Raw genomic sequence first — 19,787 nt, 5'->3', positions numbered from 1 at the left:
TCAATGTCATGCATTATTGTGAACAACAACCCACGCACATGGGCATTCTGTGTGATAAAAACACACGTGGCATGTGTGGAATTCAAAGCCATAACTAACTGTGCTATGACAGTAGTGTGAGACGCAGTAGCAGAGTGTGCTATTTGAATTACTGGGAGATTTGCCCTCTTCCGCTGTACTTGTAGGGTGCTGACATTATCTCTGTGTAGAGATTGGAATATGCAGCAGCTGGTGTGTTGTACTGGTTGGCAAAAGGGTCAGTTCTCTCACACATGTAATTGCACACACCCTACTTCCACACACACACTTGCCATTTGCAGAATTCAAACCCCTACTTATCTATGCTATGAAACACAAGATGGATGCATTAGCAGAGTGCGCTATTCACATGACTGGGAGGCTTCCATTCTCCTGCTGTACTTATAGGGTGCTGACATCATCAGTGTTTAGAAAGATGAATGTGCATCCTGTAGTGTGTTCTGCTAGTTGCTAAAAGGGACATTTCCCTCACACAGAATTGCAAACACACTAACCCCCCTCACCCAAACACACACACTTGCAGGATTCAAACACCTGCCTAACTATGTTATGATACTCAAGACTGACGCATTAGCAGAGCACACTATTCGCATTACTTGGAGGTTTTCTTTCTGCTGCTGTACTTATAGGGTGCTGACATCATCAGTGTTTAGAAAGAGGAATGGTCATCCTGTAGTGTGTTCTCCTAGTTGCCAAAAGGGACATTTTTTTCATACAGAATTGCACACACACTAACCCCCCTCCACACACACTGAGCATTTGCAGGATTCAAACCCCTATCTAACTATGTTATGACACTCGAGACAGACGCATTAGCAGAGCGCGCTATTCACATTACTGGGAGGTTTCCCTTCTCCTGCTGTACTTATAGGGTGCTGACATCATCAGTGTTTAGAAAGAGGAATGTGCATCCTGTAGTGTGTTCTCCTAGTTGCCAAAAGGGACATTTCTTTTATATAGAATTGCACACACACTAACCCCCCTCCACACACACGGAGCATTTGCAAGATTCAAACCCCTACGTAAGTATGTTACGACACTCAAGACGGACGCATTAGCGGAGCACGCTATTCGCATTACTGGGAGGTTTTCCTTCTCCTGCTTTACTTATAGGGTGCTGACATCATCAGTGTTTAGAAAGGGGAATGTGCATCCTGTAGTGTGTTCTCCTAGTTGCCAAAAGGGTCATTTCTTTTATAGAGAATTGCACACACACTAACCCCCCCTCTACACACATGGAGCATTTGCAAGATTCAAACCCCTACCTAAGTATGTTATGACACTTGAGCCGGACGCATTACCAGAGCGCACTATTCGCATTACTGGAAGGTTTCTCTTCTCTGGCTGTACTTATAGGGTGCTGACATCATCAGTGTTTAGAAAGGGGAATGTGCATCCTGTAGTGTGTTTTCCCAGTTGCCAAAAGGGGCATTTCCCTTACACAGACTTGCACACACACCAACTCCACTTACCCACACACACACACACCATTTGCAGGATTCAAACCCCTACCTAACTATATTATGACACTTGAGGGAGACGCATTAGTAGAGCGCACTATCCGAATTACTGGGTATCTGTTCTGCACCTGCAGTATTTATAGGGTGCTGACATCATTATTTCTACAGAGGTATGTACATCTAGTACTACCTGTCAGGTGCGGGATAGCATATATATGCATTTGCAGCCACCTACTTCAGGGTCAGATATGCACATCGCACTGGCAGGTTATGTTCTATACCATGCTTCGTGACCACAGGACCTGTAACACACAACACAACCAGTTCAGACCACCCCTCCCACATCCAGGACACACACTTTGCTTCCCTGGGAACAGTGCCAAGATATGCAGGTGTTCACATACACCATTCCAGTTGTTAATGTCAGGTACAGGTATATTGTGTGTGGGAACTACTCAGGCCTCTACAACATTACCCTACAGCCACTACAATTTGTGAGTCCATGTGCTATGGCAGAACCACTCACCACAGCCACAAGGGGGAATACATATTGCACCTGACCATCTGCAACATGGGTACTCACTGTTCCACACCAGAGGTAGACCACCATTGTTGATAACTGACCATACCCACCTTTCCCTGGACATCCATATCCCATCCCCACCCCCAGGCAGGGATAGCATATATATGCATTTGCAGCCACCTACTTCAGGGTCAGATATGCACATCGCACTGGCAGGTTATGTTCTATACCATGCTTCGTGACCACAGGACCTGTAACACACAACACAACCAGTTCAGACCACCCCTCCCACATCCAGGACACACACTTTGCTTCCCTGGGAACAGTGCCAAGATATGCAGGTGTTCACATACACCATTCCAGTTGTTAATGTCAAGTACAGGTATATTGTGTGTGGGAACTACTCAGGCCTCTACAACATTACCCTACAGCCACTACAATTTGTGAGTCCATGTGCTATGGCAGAACCACTCACCACAGCCACAAGGGGGAATACATATTGCACCTGACCATCTGCAACATGGGTACTCACTGTTCCACACCAGAGGTAGACCACCATTGTTGATAACTGACCATACCCACCTTTCCCTGGACATCCATATCCCATTCCCACCCCCAGGCAGGGTTGTCACTGCAAACAAAGTATATTTATCAAAAGCAGACTTTACACTTGTGAAGACTGGGGTGGAAGACTTCAAAGGACCCATGCTGGGGAGTATACAGGCCACTCTGCATAATCCTTGACAATTGCATTCTATGAGCATGTGGAAGGTTTGCATTGATCATGCTATCCCAAATATACCCATGACTCCTCCACAACAGGACACCTGTCAGGTGTACACCAGCCATATATGAGCTGTCCAACAGACAGAGTGAGCTAATACATTGCAGAGCAGTAGCCCACAGAGGGAGGACATCTCTGAACAGTACTGGCACGACACTTCAATCCCTCATAATCATCACGACAAAGTGTTGACAGTGAAATTGTCCAGACAATGCAGATAAGGCTCCCCTCAGTATGTTATTGACGCCCACTTACTGTTACAGGTCCTCACCACCCTCTTCCAGCACACACCAACAACATGGATGTGGCTTAGCAAATTCAACCCCTGGGATCTCCACTGTGTCCCTGCTTGACAGAGGCACAGCACACTAGCCTCACACGGTGCCTTATGTGACCTACTTTACAGTGGCATAGTAGCCTACTGTACTGGGGAGGCAGACGCCAAGCACACTCTGGCTAAGCTGTCATTCCCTAGAGCATACAGCCTAGTGTTGACCTCTACACCCATATGTTTAATTGTCAGATGCACAATATTTGTTGCTGATAGACTGTTTGCAGGTCTTTATTGCCATAGCATTCCCTGTTTCTATGAACAACTTGTATATCTGTGGAAGATGTTTGAATATGAGAGGGATCCACTATATCACTTATGTCTCTGTAGTCATTTAACTGTGTGCACTGGGCAGATTGCTGTAATGTGGTTGGTTCCTGGAATAACACGTACAAATACCAGATATGTGTGGCCAACTGCTAAACTGAGATTTGGCCTAAGTGTGTGAGCATGCCCAGTTCAGGCTTTCCATGGCATGTTGTCTGACATATGTCTCATTTATCAAAGTGTGCGAGCATGCCCAGTGTGAGCTTTCCATATGTTGAACTCTGCAGCCCACCACATTTGTGGATGAGTGTGAACTTCAACAATATCTCACGTTTATGGTTATGTGTTGTGTGTCATGTTGTGTAGTTACTGTCCAACTGCTTTGTGTCTGAACACAACAGGCATTATACTGTGCCTGCAGGGTTTGCATGGGATACTTTGCATACAGTTGTCAACATCCTTTCATACTGACCTAACACTGTAGTACCGTATAGTGTACTGGTTCAGTACTTTCACTGTGGTGGACAGTATCCTGGGCTTTAGTCCTATCACTGCTTTACATTTTCATAGTGAGCACAACAGCCTGGTTAGGGGCCAGTTGTGCACATCTGACCATGTTGCATTATGTTCAGATATGAGCTACTTAAACCAGGCTTGTCCAACATTGGTAGTGTATTCCACAACATAGGTGTACATTGGCAAACACTAGCGCTGTGCCCTAGGCCATTTCTAATGCTAGTCGGAGAGTGTGTTTGTCCTTCGACACACATTGTAAGTGGAGTTTGCCATAACATATGTCATGGTTAGTATACTGTGCCTCCGTCTACCCGTGACATAACAGTGATACCCAGGGTAAACCTACCATCTCCCATCCACTCATCAAGATTCCTCTTGAGGAGAGTCGATGAGTGACTCTCTGGCTAACCTGTACTGGGAGTTTACTCAAGAGTGGGGGTGGCTTCTGTGTTATGGATCATTCAGTACAGCTTGTCCTATGTATGTCAGTGCTGGGGTTCAGGTCTCTCATGTGCATAGCTCACTGCCATTCAGATTGTACAAGGTGCAGCATGTTCATTGATTCCAGCTTGGACATGGCTTTATACATCAGGCACAGCTTGCCTCTGGGTGGGCAGTATGGCAGTGTGTGGAGCTGCAGTTTGTTTAATCAGACAACACATGGCATCTGTTCAAGCTCTTTGATACTCCTGGTGAGGTACTTTTGGGGACTTTACAGTTGATGGAGGTGTCTGCTGAGGTACATCCCACAGGGGCTATTGTAGTCAATTGTAACGCTGATGAAGGATGACTGCAGAGCCACAATGACCTCCCTTATCTAGATCTGACAACCTTCATGATTAGGTGGGTATATGGTATGTTTCTGTAACCACTACAGCCACATGCTTGTCCAATGCAGGATATCTATCAACTTGTGTCCCCAGGTCTCTCATTACATGTTAAGTACTTAATGGGTTAACACCTATGTGGTAATTGGTGGGCACTTACTGTATATCCACAGGGGTTGACTATACACTTTTCTGCAATTAGCTTGCTAACATGGCTATGGCAGCAGTTGTCTGTTTCTATGTGGCCCTTTTGTGGGATGATTGTGTCAGCTGGAGAGTCAGATATGGTGGCCAGTTTGTAGTCCTCTGCAAACATGTTCAGACACAGTCCTTCCATGTTGGCCTGTACCTATGGGACATATATACCAAACGAGGGAGGTCCCAGGACCAAGCCTTGTGGGATGCCAGTTATATCTGGTTTGTAGTCTGACATGGCTGCAGCATGTCTGACCATGTCAGTTCTGTCTTTGGTCTGGTTTGCAACCCCTCTACTGACATAGGGGTTTATATTTAAGCTGGTGAGCTTATCTATAATGAACACGTGGGGTATTGTATGGAAGCCTTTGCAAGGTCCAGCTATGCTGTGTGGACCACATTGCCCTCATCAATGACCTTAATGACTGTTTCAAATGAGTCAAACATGTTTAGGGGCAGGATCTGCACTTAAGAAAGCCACACTGGGTAGGGTCCGGTGTCAGTAGGTCCCCAATATCTTTATGTCTGCGGTACATGCTGATCCTTTCCATAGCTGTGCAGACCAAGCTTGTCAGGATTCTGGGGTGGTAGTTTGCAGTATCCATTCAGGCAACACCTTTGTTGAGAAGGACCACTGTTGTTGTACACTGCTCTTTGGGTACATATCCTGTGGTAAGGCTGACATTGAGCAGTAGTGTGATTTGGCATTCCATTCTTCTTGGAGTCCATGTTGGACTCAGCACAGGACACCATCTCATACCATTGCTGCTGTGTGTTTTGTTTTGTAGATGCTGGCTGTTACCTCAGCATCTGCAATGTCAGGGGGCCCACAGTCTGCTGGGATAGATATTTTGCATTCGGGGGGGGGAGGGTTTGCACTGCACCTGTCAGGTTGGATGTTGGCAATATGTGTGTGTGTTTGGTATGTTGTTTGTAATATTTGAGTGATTCAGAGCATATCTGTGAATTCCCAACAAGGTTCCTGCCATCAGTTAAATAAGCCTTGTGATTATCCTTAGTGTCCTGTACAATTTGTATCTTCATAGGTTCATAGGTTCATACTAGGCTATCCACCCTAGGGCATTTATAAGCCTAGCCAGAGTGTGTGTGGCTTTCGCCACCCCTTGCTATGTGAATATTATGGCCATTTATGATTTACTTTACTGTGCCTCTGTCTGGACGTGACACAGTGAAGACGCCCAGTGTACATCTACGATCATTCATCCACTTGGCAAGATTCCTGTTGAAGAGTGTCAGTGAGGGGCTCTGCCTAACATGGAGTGGGATTCTGTTCCAGGGTGTAGGGAACCTCTGGGTTATGTATAAGTCCCTTCAGCACATCCTATTTCATTATGTGTTGAGGTTGACATCTCTCACTCTCACAGCTCCGATGGCTTTGGGTTTTCTGGGGTGGAGCATGTCCATTACTCCTGTGTTGGACATGGCCTTCTACAACAGGCATACAACGCCTCTGTGTAGGCAGTATGTGACTGCATTCAGCTGGGGTGTCTACAGCCAGGCAGCATATGACATATATTTGAGACCCTTTATCCTCTTGGTGAGGTACCTTTGAGGTCTTTCTAACTGCTGCAGGTGTCAGGTAAGGTACATCCCAAATGAGGCATTGTACTAGATTATGGGTCTGATAAGAGAACAGTATAGGGGCACAATGACCTCTGTTGTCGTAGATGTGCATCCTTTCATGATACGGTGTCCAATATAGACAGTCTTCCTAGCCACGTTGGCAATGTGAGTGTCACATAACAGGTTACTGTCCACCTGTGTCCCTAGGTCCCTGATTACTCCTTCCATACATAATGGTTTACCACCCATGTGGCAATTTGTGAGTACCTTGTTTGGTATTTGGTGAGACATTCATACTGTCCAATGTCTTCAGGACGGCTGGGTGGGGTTCCTGTGTGTGAGAGTGTGATCTGTAGCATGCTACAGACTGTACAGCAGTTTTGCCTACGGTTAGTTGCACATGGGTGTTCTCCGATGCTTCATGCATTGTCAGTTACCTGGACATATGGGTGTCTGTGCTGAATATGGATACTCCCCCTCCTTTTATGTTTTGGTCCAGGTTTTGGGGCCATAACACATGATATAAGGTATAACCTGGTAGTGCTGGTGTGCTGTCAGGAGGCTTGCTGCAGGTTTCTGTCACTGCACGGACATCAATGTTCTCCATACTGGGGAGAGCCTCAGGAGCATGCATATTGAGGTTTACACATCTGGCATTGGTCAGCATTACCCTTATGTTTCTTTCCACTTATGTTTTCTAGGGTGGTGGGTTAGTCTTTTCAGCCTTGCCTATGAACGGCTCTATGGAGGTGGCAAAAGCCTTATCCAATATCCAGACGCCCAGGGGTAACAGGTGCAAGCCATCCCTGGAACAGCAGCGTGGCTTGTCAAGCCTGACATCCCAAGCAGACAGACATTGGATCCCCTTGGAATGACACCAGTAATTGTGCCACTTGTTAAAGCTGATCATTCTGTGTTTGTACTGTGGCATCATTCTTGGTGAGGGTAGGATGCTGCAAACGGTCAGTGTCATACCAGCCTGGACTACATAATCAGAGAGCTCATCTATGTCTCTTTTCATGTAGTCCGGGGAGGTACATCTCAGGTCATTCACGCCGGCATGGACAATGACTGCATCATATTTCTACTTGCTTTGGGGTGACCTGCGTATTTGTGTTATGTGGCATATTGTAGCAGCCTACAGGCAGCTTACTGCACCCTTTCCCTTGTTCAGTCTGGTGAGTGGGACAGCAGTGTGTCTGACTATGGAGTCACCTATTACATCTGTATCAGGCATGTTGTTTCTCATTCTGGCCTGTGACTGGCACACCAGCTTTGTGTACTATGTGTTGCATGTGCTATATTTGGAGGTTGTGGTTGCTTGGGTGTCTGCTTTGGAGGCCTCTGTTGGTGTGGTGTGTTTGTAATTAGGGCCTCCGGGAATGTTTTTCTGTGTTTATGTCTTTGGTTTGCAGTTGTGATAGGTCTATGTGGGACTGGGTTTGTGGTGTGTGTGGTTACCTTCTCCTCCTGACTAGTTTTGACAGTACTGAGTTGAGGGAGCTCAGCCTCCGGTTTGGATAATTGGTTGCATCTCTCACATATATTTGTATTTCTTGGGGGGAGTTGAGGGTTGTCTGTGTACTTGGGGCAGGTGTAACATTGCCTCAAGATTCACAGATTCAACTTGTAGCTGGCCTTAGTGGATTGTATGTGTGGACATATTTTATTGCCATACTACTGATCAGTGATTACTTCCCTTTTTATGTTTGCTCTATCATGTAGTAGCTTCCTCATTCTCTTGCATGGTTTGGTAATGGCTGGAGTCCACCATGCCAGATGCCTGCGTGTATGGCATTGTGTCTTGGTTTTATTTGGGATTGCATAATCCAAGCATTCCTGGCAGTGTTCATGGAATGCCTGTATAACAGGTTCTGAGGTGTGGCCCATATTTTGCACCAGCACAGGGCCTTTAATGGATTCCACATCAGTTTGGAGGAGTGCAACATTTGCTTTACACATGTTTTTCACTGTGGTTTTCTGGCCAGGGACTGTGGTCAGGATGTGTATATCCAGCATGATTACTCTATGGCCTGGTCTTACCAGTGAGGGATACACTTCTCATCTTGCCATCCAGTACCCATGTTGCTGATTATCACATCCACTATGCTTACCCCTCTTGTGGGAGTGGTACGTTGTTCCTGGGCATTTTGGTTTATGGATTCTAGGAACTTTTGTCCTACAGTGTTGGAGCTAGTATAATGCTCCCAGTCTGGGTATTTTCAGTCACCCAATATAATGTGGTTTGGAAGGCTTGATATATTCATGTATTCCAGCATAGGCCAGGTGCAGTTCCTGGTGTTAGAACAGTAGTCTGTAGCAGGGCTATAAACTGGGAGGCAGTTTTAGCCACTGTTACTTGACCATGGCTAGTCCATGCTGCTTCTTGTTGTGGTACCAACATGGGGGTGTGGTCATCCTTGACAATTATTGCTAGTCACCCTCCTTTTGTAGCTTGTTCCATGTTTTGAGGCTCTACAGCACAGTATGAGGTGTAACCTGGTAGTGTTAGGGTGCTGTTGTGAGCCTTGACCCAGTTTTCTGTTACAGGACAGATATCAACATTCTCCATACTGGGGGAGTTTAGACTGCATGCATCTTACTGTTTAGACTTCTGGCATTGGGTAGCATTACATCTAGGTTCTTATCCCTTGTGATACCTATGGAGGTGGGTTTGTGTTTTGAGCCTTACCTATTCAGGGCACACTGTGGGTAACAACAGCCTTTGCCAGTATCCATAAGGACTGGACTGATAGGTGCATGCCACCCCTAGCAGGTGAAGCATCATGTCGTGCTCAGCATGTCATCCCAGGCTGGCACACATTGGATCCCTTTTGACTTACTGCAATACTTCAGCCATTTATTGCAATTGATAATCTCATCATCATATTGTGGCATCATGCTTGATGAGGGTAGGATGTTAGTCAGGGTCATCAAGTGTGCATATACTACATGTTGTTACATTGCTTAACACATGGCATTCATGCCTCAGGTGGTGCTGCAGGGCTGCCTCTGTCGGATGCACATACTACACTCCCTGTACATGTTTGAGAGCAGGTTATGTCATTTTAGGCATCCCTGCTATTATATGAGTGAGTCAGAGAGGAGTATCATTCCCAGGGTTCCTACTGAGCCAGTGTATGTGCTATGCTTTGCCTCTTTGCCAAGGCCAGGGCATACTGGGCACGCCTCCTTCTGCCTACTGGGGCAGGCTCAGGTTGTTCCTCCTCCGAGTCACGCTCTGTCTTTGTGATGGCCTTGGCAATGGTGGGGGGCTGTTTGGCCCGGCCCTATGCTGGCCCTGCTGCAGCTGTTTTCGCAAGATCATATTATGTAGCATAGCACATACCATGACAATTTGGGTACATGTAGTTGGTGAGTACTGCAAGGCTCCACCAGATGTGTCCAGACACCGGAACCGTGACTTGAGCAGGCCAAACACACGCTCTATTACATTACGTGTTTGTGCGTGTGCCTCATTATGGCGTTCCTGTTCAGGTGTGTATGCGTTTCTGATGGGTGTCATCAGCCACGGCTCCAGTGCATAACCTGCATCCCCCACTAGGTGTCCATGTGGGATGTCCCCATTGACAAATGTCTGGTACAGCTGCGTCAAATGCAGATATGGGAATCATGGTAGCTCCCAGGGCAGCCAGCACACACATTCATTATGCCCTGGGCATCACACATGACCTGGCAGTTGATGGAAGGGAAGCCCTTGTGGTTAATGTAGGCCCTACCCCGCTCACCAGCTGGTGCTTTGATGCGTATGTGCGTGCAGTCTATTGCACCCACTACCTCAGGGTATTCCGCTATTTGCTGGAAGAGACGCATATTGCTGGCCAATACCTCACGGGCATTGGGGAAATATACATGATCACTGACATGTGCTGACATGGCATTCAGGAAATGGTGCAGTACCCTGGAGGCTGCTGCCTGTGGTATCCCCATCATATCACCAGTTGGTCTCTGGAAGGTACCTGTTGCTAGTATTCTTAGGCCAACACATACCTTGGTTTCCACTGGGATGGGTTCCCCTCTGTTGGTTCTGTGTGTGAGGCGTGGCCTGCACAGCTCGACAATTTTCTGCAGGAGGTCTCTGTCCACTCTATAGCGCTCTACTATCTCCAGCTCATGTAACCCGTGGTAGGTGACCCTGGGCCTGTACACTCTTCTCCGTCTCCTCACTGTGGGTTGTCTGGCACCATTTGCATTGTCACCACCCTCAGCAAGTAACCTATGTCTCCTTATGACAGCTATGGCAGCCCCTAGCATTTCTGCTCTGAGTTCAGCTTTTTCAGTTTTCACTTCTAATAGCTTACTCCTGTCTTGCAGTGTCTCTTGAGAGAAACATCCTGCCCTGCTGTTTACAGAGTTTTAAGTGCTTGGCTGAGCTACTATTCTGCCTGTGTAATTGCCTGCTTCTAATTGTTTTCACCTGCTAGCTCCAGCAGTATTCCCTGCTAGCTTCCTACTAATTCTGTTGCTTCCTTTTTCCTTTCTGTTTCCTCAGGGGGGAGCAACGCGCATACCAGCAGAAACATGCTCACAGTGGCTTACACGAGCACACACAGGCTTACACGGTTCAGAATCTGCTTATTCGGGTTAAAACGCGCGCACATCAGCGCAAACAGTCTTACAAGTATGCCAACAGGCTCCCACATGCTCAGTCTGCCTTACACGCGCACACACTGCCCTACTCGCGCTTCATGGCGTGCACACATGTGCATGCACGCCCAGCAAGAAACTTTGGTGTAAGCAACAGTGTACACCTTCCATTTCTTGACTTTCCCATGCTTATCTTGTGGCACTCCTATTTCCATGTCATGTAACACTGACCTCCAATGAACTGCATTTCTTTCTACCATTCCCCCCTGTGATGTTACCTATCTCCTACTCTATTCCTCCCCCTTATGTATCTCTTACACTACTCAGAATGTGCTCATTTGCTATGTGACAGTGGAATTCACTATCCTAACACTCATTTACATCAGATTGCCTACTAATGCTTAGTTACATGTCTTAGACTCAGCTTCCCCCCTTAGCAACCACTAAACGGTGGCCATGTTGTTTTTGGTCTGCTGGTCCCTGCATTGTAAATCCATGTATTGCATAAAACCCACATTTGTGGGTTTATAACCTTCATTTTTATGTTTTATACAGTGCAGCCCATTTGCGAGGGGCTGCGCTGCGTTTAAACATCGTCGATCGCCGAAAAAAAAAATTTATTTCTTATATTTGCATCGGGGTACCTTGCCAATGGCCACATATTTGGCCATTGGCATGCTGCCTGACACATATGCACCCTTTATTTGGAGCTGACATGGCTCCATTGTGTTTTTTGCAGAAACGTACTCAGTTGTCAACTGAGTACATTTCTACAGCGAAAACGGCTCTTACACGGGCTGCTTTGGGCTTCCTGGATCGCTAATCTACCTCATTTGCATGCCTTTCGGCTGCAAGTGAGGTGATTAGCATATCCACGCCCACTCCGTGTAAGAGACGTTTTAGCTGGTCTCTTACACGGAATTTAGGGCTGTTCCTGGATCATGAAGGCTGCATGGATTCTTACACTACTCTTAGACTCCGTGCAAGCCTTCGTGAATCCTGCCCATAGTAAAGCCTTGCTGAGTCTAATTATGGTGGCTGCCAAAAAAGCAACTACTAGAAAATGGAATCAAAGTCTAAACCAACTGTACTAGAAGTAGAGAATATAGTAACAGAGATAAAACAACTGGAATTGGGATCTTTAGAAAAGGAAGGGAGCAAACTACATAGGAAAATATGGGAATTGTGGGAACAATATATGCAGGAAATGAAGGAAGTTTAAGAGGCAGGATTTGAATGAGTCATGTAATGCTTAACTGACAATGACTGGATAGATTATAAGTGATGTATAATATTTGCAACTACAGTTCTTTCCATGGTGTCTGTGAGGTATAATGTTTGCAACTACAGTTCTTTCAATGGTATCTGTGATGTATAATGTTTGCAACTAAAGTGGTGTCAATGTTGCTAGTTTTTCATTTATATAAATGTAGGATTGCCTATGAAATACGTGATAACTTAATAAAGATGTTTATTGGGGAAAAATGGCTTTACTGGGGGGGGGGGGCAATAAGTTATGGTGTGAAAAAGCAGGATGAAATATTCATATGTTCATAAGTGATTACACGGCTAACAACAACGGGGATGAGGAGGGGGCTTTTCAAGTGTATCTGACAAGTTTGAAATAATACTCTAGAGTTATTTTAATGGGCATATGTAGATTTGGGCATAGGTGGATGAGCACTGAAAGTCTGCTTCTGTTTAATAGAAACAGAAGTGAAATACTATAAAGAACGTGCCCTCTTTGATAATTCTACACTGAGTTTTTCAGCAGAGTATCTGCATCAAGTGACCTGTACATAGGATAGTATCTCCAATAATAATGATTATCTGGAACTTACACTTTCAGATGTGTGTTACAACGTTTTTGAATAAGTCATTAATGCAGTTTGTCAGACTTGGTACAACTTGCTACTTTAGATTGCTTGTGGATTTATAATTTAAAGCTGACAACCAAAATCTAACATAACCAGATGCATGCACTGCTCACATCGAAAAAAAACATACATGCATGATGCAGTCAGATTGGTCACGGTGTTATAAGACAAATAACACAAAAGTACAGGTAAGACGAATGCATTATCAGTGCATTCAATTGCTACTCCTTACCCTCAGGTATTTATGTTGATGTCTGAAAAAAAGATGAACATTTCAGATTTATCTGCAATTAAACAAATTTAGTGTGCCGTGTGGTGAGTTGAGAGACTCCTTCGTTGACTGCCGGCACAATATAGCAGTGACGTATTTGTTCTAAAAGTTGTGGTAAGGAGTAATTCAAAAAGTGCAGTCAAAAATGTATGTGCAAATTTGTGGTACTTCACCACTGACAAACTTACAATTAGGGAGAGCGGCACAAAATATTCTTAAGACGAATTTAATAAGACATTTACTTAGCCCGAATAATAGATGCGAAAAAACATGACTTGAATCTAAATAACTTCACATCTAGATTTTAAAATGAGCTGTGATCAACACAAGTAAACAGAAAATATGCGAATACACGGAGTCGTGGTTGAAGCTGTCAGACCTGACTGAAAAATCCACAGTGAAGTCACAGTGCCACCGGTAAGGCTGTTAATAAATGTATTCAGGTTGTAAACTGGTATCCACCCATAGATCAAGCAGAACTAGAATGAAACTGTTCATCCAATCTACTGGGTGGAGCAGAGCTGCTGAAAGTCTGGGAACATGCATGTCATTCTCAAACTCATCTGCAGTTGTGACAATTAACTAACCTTACCGCAGGGCAAACTAACTGGTTTTACCAGGCGTCACTGAAACTCCTCGCTCTCAGGCTGGCTGCAAGTAAATTCAGCCATTTGATAAGCAGGTGCATAAGGAGTGGCACTGGGTGGCACTTCACCTGAAAGGGGAAAAAGAGACTTAAAAGTCACTAACTTTTACTAGCTTAGTCACTTTGCTCTCGTAAGAACCGGTCGCTGCATAGACAGTCAGGAAGACTGTAGCAGCTGCTTGCAAGATGCCTCAAGTATTCCACGTCCCCAGCAAGGACGCCATCAGCGAGCCAGTGGATGCCATCTGTACCCAGTTGGACGGTAGGACGTACCATCAGATCAGGAATGACTGCCTCAGGAATGGTATCCTGTTTGAGGACCCAGACTTTCCAGCCAATGACTCGTCCCTTTATCACAGTGAAAAACCCGCACTGCCCTTCGTCTGGAGAAGACCCAAGGTGAGCAAGTCACAAATAATGCACTTTCAAGAATTAACTGTCATTTGCTGAAACTTTTTTTTCACTGCCAGGCATCTCAGTACTCTAGAAGTATAATGCATTTATCAGGTGGTGTACTTGTCATCTTACACCTTTAGGTCATGTGTATGTAAACTTGCCTCGAAACAAAGCCCACGCACTCAGCTGGTCTCTGATTTCTTTTTTTTTTTTTTCTGCTGTAGGGGTAGGTAGAAGGGCATTCCAAAATATGGCACATTAGGGGACTGTTTACCTTTGAATCCCACTTGGGCAATAATCACATACCTGCAAGGGGTCCTGGGGTTTTGCACCAAAGTGCCAGCTCATACTGCAGTAGGTGCTTTCCTTGGTAAAAGATATTGTGTTCTGACCAGACGGAAGGTGGGAAACATATTGTCTTATAACCTGTTGTCTGGGAATTTTCACATTTGTTGTGCAAGAGGTGAAATTTTACTGGAACGTTAACGTGGTAGTTGTCATCCCCAGCAGATTCGAATAAAATGCACATTTTAAGTATTATTATTTTATTTAACTGGATGATGGAGTGATCAATGAACCATATTCCACAAGAATCTGGGCACAAGGCAAAGACAATAAATTTACAGACAATTCAACACACAAAGCTATAATAAGGAAAAATGCATATAGTCAAGGTTGTCAAGAGAGCATACCACATGTGAATGTGAAGAAAGGTTTATAGCTTAATAATAATAGCGACACTGTAATAAAGTGTATTGCTAATTAGGTCTTGTGGATAAGATGCACAATTTCTCCTTAAGGAGGAGGTGGTAGGGATTAAGACTTGCATACGCTGCTGTATTACCCTTATCTGCACAACTCTTTGTCTTACATGTCTCCATTTACTTGCACAGCTCATTGTCTTACGTCTCCACTTACCTGCACAGCTCCTTGAGTAATATGTCTTATAATACCATGAAAGAACTAGACTACAATATTCCCTTGCCCATTTATACATGTGACATTAGACTATGCTAGAAGGAGTCTTCGGTACACAGCTAACATTTAGAGACAGTAGCAAATGTTTTCCTAGTGAGACATGTTAGACATTTATTAGAAAGTGTATGAAATACCCTAGTTTTCAGAACTGTCAAAAACTGCTATGTAAGATGAGGCTGTCTTAAACTTTAGTGAACATATATCAGGCCAAGCAGTAATGCATTTTATCGACATCAAGTATTACCAAGAGACTTTTCCACGCTTATAAAGTTGTTTTGTTAAATGCCCAGGCAGATGATTATTTTAATATTTCAGTTGTTAATCAAAGTATGAAGCAACAAAATAAAATAGGACTAGCTACAGATCTGGCAGTGTAAACAGCATATTTTGCACTTGCAGTCTTGTATTTATGGATATCACAAATGTGGGATTTATTCATTTTTCGCTGATACTTGCTTTATCTTATGTGGAGCTATGGGGTAACCAAACCATATTTCAGCAAGCTATGTGTGTGTTAGGCAGAGTATCTGTCCATCACAGGACAAACATACACTTGCAAGCATGTCCTACACACCCAGAGACAGTTCAGTGAATTTCTAGTTCATCTATAAGAATATATTTGGGATGTGGGAGAAAACTGCAGAATCCAGTAAAACCACACTGACACAGGAAAAATATGTAAACTGTGTACAGACTGCACCCTAGCCAGCACTCAAACCAAAGAGCCAAGTGCTCTGAGATAACAGTGCCACTCCACCACTGTACCTAATGCAGATACCAGTAATATGTACTATTATATGGCTGTCAAGGATGGTAGCCCATTGGTGCAGGAGCTGTTGAGACAGGGTTGAGTAGTGACTTACAGCTGAGAGATAAGCCTTAGGGGCTACTGCACAACTTTCCTTCCCCTGGGGGAAGGTTGAAAATATCATTGAACATTCACCCTCATAATAAACACTAGAGGCTAGTTCAAAATATATGGAGCAGTAGACTCTGCAGTGTAAGTAGCCATCCTAAGTAGGTATATTTGCACATAAAAATGTGTGCAGGTACTCTCTGCCTTGATAGACTGCACACCAGTGCCACAGCAGTAAGGTAACTTAAGGTATAAAGGACAAGATCCAGGCCATCAGTAAGTTAACTGCCCCACTAGTTGCTCAGTTCCCTCACCCCCCCCCCCCCTCCTCAGTGTTTGCTAAATATAAGTACTAGAAGTAGGGAAAGAGGGAAATAAAGGGATTAAATTGAGAGCTTTACAATATGTGGATTACCTGAGTGATTAAAGGTATATCCACTACACTTTAGTGTTTAAAGGTATATCCACTACACTGTAGTGTTTAAAGGTATATCCACTACACTTTAGTGTTTAAAGGTATATCCACTACACTTTAGTGTTTAAAGGTATATCCACTACACTTTAGTGTTTAAAGGTATATCCACTACACTTTAGTGTTTAAAGGTATATCCACTACACTTTAGTGTTTAAAGGTATATCCACTACACTTTAGTGTTTAAAGGTATATCCACTACACTTTAGTCGATTTCTTCAGTAATTTACTTCCAATTGCAGAGAAAACGCAGATGTAGAGATAGTTTTCAGTACCACTAAGATTTCATTGCAGAGATGAGTACTTTCCTTTATTCAAGACGTTATCAAATCTAAGACAAATATGTAGTGCATGGGGCACCCTAATTATGATCCAAAACCAGAAAAAATTTTAAACCTGTGACACACTTCTGCAGCATGAGACCCAACCATAGCAGTGCTTTCAGAGGTGTGTAATATTTCTTCCACACCCCCTAAGCACTGTTATGGTGGGGTATAAGGAAAGGGATGTTCCTTCATTCTTAAAGTTCCTTGACTATCTTTCCTCCTATGTCCATATAAGCATACAGACAGTCTGTAAGTCACTTATTTAAGCTAGGGCAGTATTTAAAAACTGTCCCTAACTTTATTTCCTTACTTGCTGTCTATGTGACATCACTCACTAATTGCTTTACTGACTTTTTGGCTAATTTTTTTTGTAACAAGCACTTTATGAAGTAGATAAAACTTCATGTGCTACAAAGAGCTATGAATGGGTCTCACTGATCATAACCAGTTGTTATGTGTTCTCAACATGGATCCTAAGATTCACCTCTCAAACTTCCATGTCTCGAAGACATAATAACATGGTTATGATCAGGTACCCAATCATAAACCTCTGTGTTTATGGAAAGGAAAGAGGTGATCACCTCACCTCCCAAGTGATGTAGAATACAAGGCCAAAGAGAAAGAATGCATGAACAAGTTGTGCACTATAGATGTGGCCAGGGTCAGCGGTGCTCGCGGCACTATTTATGTATAATTTTATATATATATATATATATATATATATATATATATATATATATATATATATATATATATATATATGCGCGCACACACACACACACACACACACACATACATATATATATATATATATATATATATATATATATATATATATATATATATATATATATATATTGAATAAATAAAATTGTTACATTGTTAGCAAAGTAGAATCTCTAGATTCTGAAGGCATTTTCTAAAGAAAATAAGGGTACAAGACACGGCTAATAATAAATAAAATTAAATATAAATCAAATAAGAAATAAAGGACAAGTAATACACACAGGTAACACAAGTTATATTCTCAAAACACCTCAAACTCCCTTACTTAGAATAGATTTTATTTCATGGGATATAGCAAACTATGTGTGGGAAGTATTATAACTATATAAAAATTCACAGACATAATATATAAATTCCACCTGTGATAATAGTAGAGGCGATATGTCGTGTAACCAGGAAATTAAAGATATGAAGTACAAATTCCCTATAAGAAGTTAATTGGGAGGGACCAGATCTCTTTTTGTGGAGGTCCAGAAATAAAGGAGATTATATACTAGAACTAACAAAAGGCAAGCATGGAATTTCTACTAATAAACAGCACATGTATATATGTATATATAATACAACTTTCTGTTTTTGTGTCTAGTTAACCAAGACCTTCCGTTAATGCTAAATTCAGCAGCCTTCTCAGGCAAGGAGGTGGCAGCCCATCAAACAACAAAACAATCACTGTCATACCATACCCAATGAAATACTATCTGTAAGCATGAATTCCCGAATTTATTCATTTTTATGTTAATATAAACTTTCTTTCTACTTGTACTATTAAACATTTTCATTGGGATGACTTGTAAGCTGAGGTTGAAAATACTTTATAAAATGAATGAATCATGTAAAGAAAATAAGGTTTTCCTATCATCATCATCATCATCTTCTTTTGGCTGTTCCCATTAGGAGTCGCCACAGTGGATCATCTGTTTTCATTTCTTCCTGTCCTCTGCATCTTGCTCCGTCACACTAACCACCTGCATGTCCTCTCTCACCACATCCATAAACCTTATCTTAGACCTTCCATTTTTCCTGTTACCTGGTAGCTTCATCCTTAGCATCTTTTTTCCAATATACTCAGCATCCCTACTCAGCACGTCCAAACCAATGTAATCTTGTCTCTCTGGCTTTGTCTCCAAACCTTCCAACCTGGACTGACTCAATAATATACTTATTCCTAATCCTGTCCACCCTCATCATACCCAGTGCAAATCTTAACATCTTTAACTCTGCCACATCCAGCTCTAACTCCTGCCTTTTTGTCAATGCCACTGTCTCCAACCCATATAACATAGCTGGTCTCACTACCCGCTTGTAGACCTTCCCTTTCACTCTTACTGGTACTCGTCTGTCAAAAATCACTCCTGACACTCTTCTCCACCCACTCCATCCTGTCTGTACTCTCTTCTTCACCACTCTTCCACACTCACCATTACTCTGAACTGTTGATCCCAAGTATTTAAACTCATCCACCTTTGCCAGCTCCACTCCTTGCATCCTCACCATTCCTCTATCCTCCATCTCATTCACACACATATATTCTGTCTTAGTCCTGCTGACCTTCATTCCTCTTCTCTCTAGAGCATATCTCCATCTCTCCAGGGTCTCCTCCACCTGTTCCCTACTCTCACTACAGATCACAATGTCATCTGCAAACATCATAGTCCACTGGGACTCCTGGCTGATCTCGTCGGTCAACCTGTCCATCACCATTGCAAATAAGAAAGGGCTCAGAGCTGATCCTTGATGTAATCCCACTTCCACCTTAAATGCATCCCTCACTCCCACCCCAGACCTCACTGCTGTAACACTACCCTTGTACATATCCTGTACCACTCTTACATACTTCTCTGACACTCCTAACTTCCTCATATAATACCACAACTCCTCCCTAGGCACCCTGTCATATGCTTTCTCTAAATCTACAAAAACACAATGCAACGCCTTCTGACCTTCTCTGTACTTCTCCATCAACAATCTCAGAGCAACCATCGCATCTGTAGTGCTCTTTCCCAGTATGAAACCATACTGCTGATCACTAATCATTACGTCCCTTC

General features: G+C 43.5%; 1 protein-coding gene across 1 annotated transcript in view; it reads left to right on the top strand.

The window, feature by feature from the left end:
- Positions 1-13,934: 13,934 nt before the first annotated feature.
- CAPN9 (calpain 9) overlaps positions 13,935-19,787 on the top strand; it is a 626,364-nt gene continuing 620,511 nt past the window's right edge. Inside the window, exon 1 of the mRNA XM_044076034.1 lies at positions 13,935-14,327. Coding sequence (XP_043931969.1) covers positions 14,115-14,327 — 213 coding nt within the window. The 5' untranslated portion in view covers positions 13,935-14,114. The remainder of the gene's footprint in view (positions 14,328-19,787) is intronic.

This window comes from Protopterus annectens, chromosome 1.part1 (genome assembly GCF_019279795.1).
Source record: "Protopterus annectens isolate FY-2018-M chromosome 1.part1, PAN1.0, whole genome shotgun sequence".
Classification (NCBI taxonomy): Eukaryota; Metazoa; Chordata; order Ceratodontiformes; family Protopteridae; genus Protopterus; species Protopterus annectens.
Note: the sequence above shows the minus strand (reverse complement) of the source record. Positions and strands in the feature narration are given on the sequence as shown.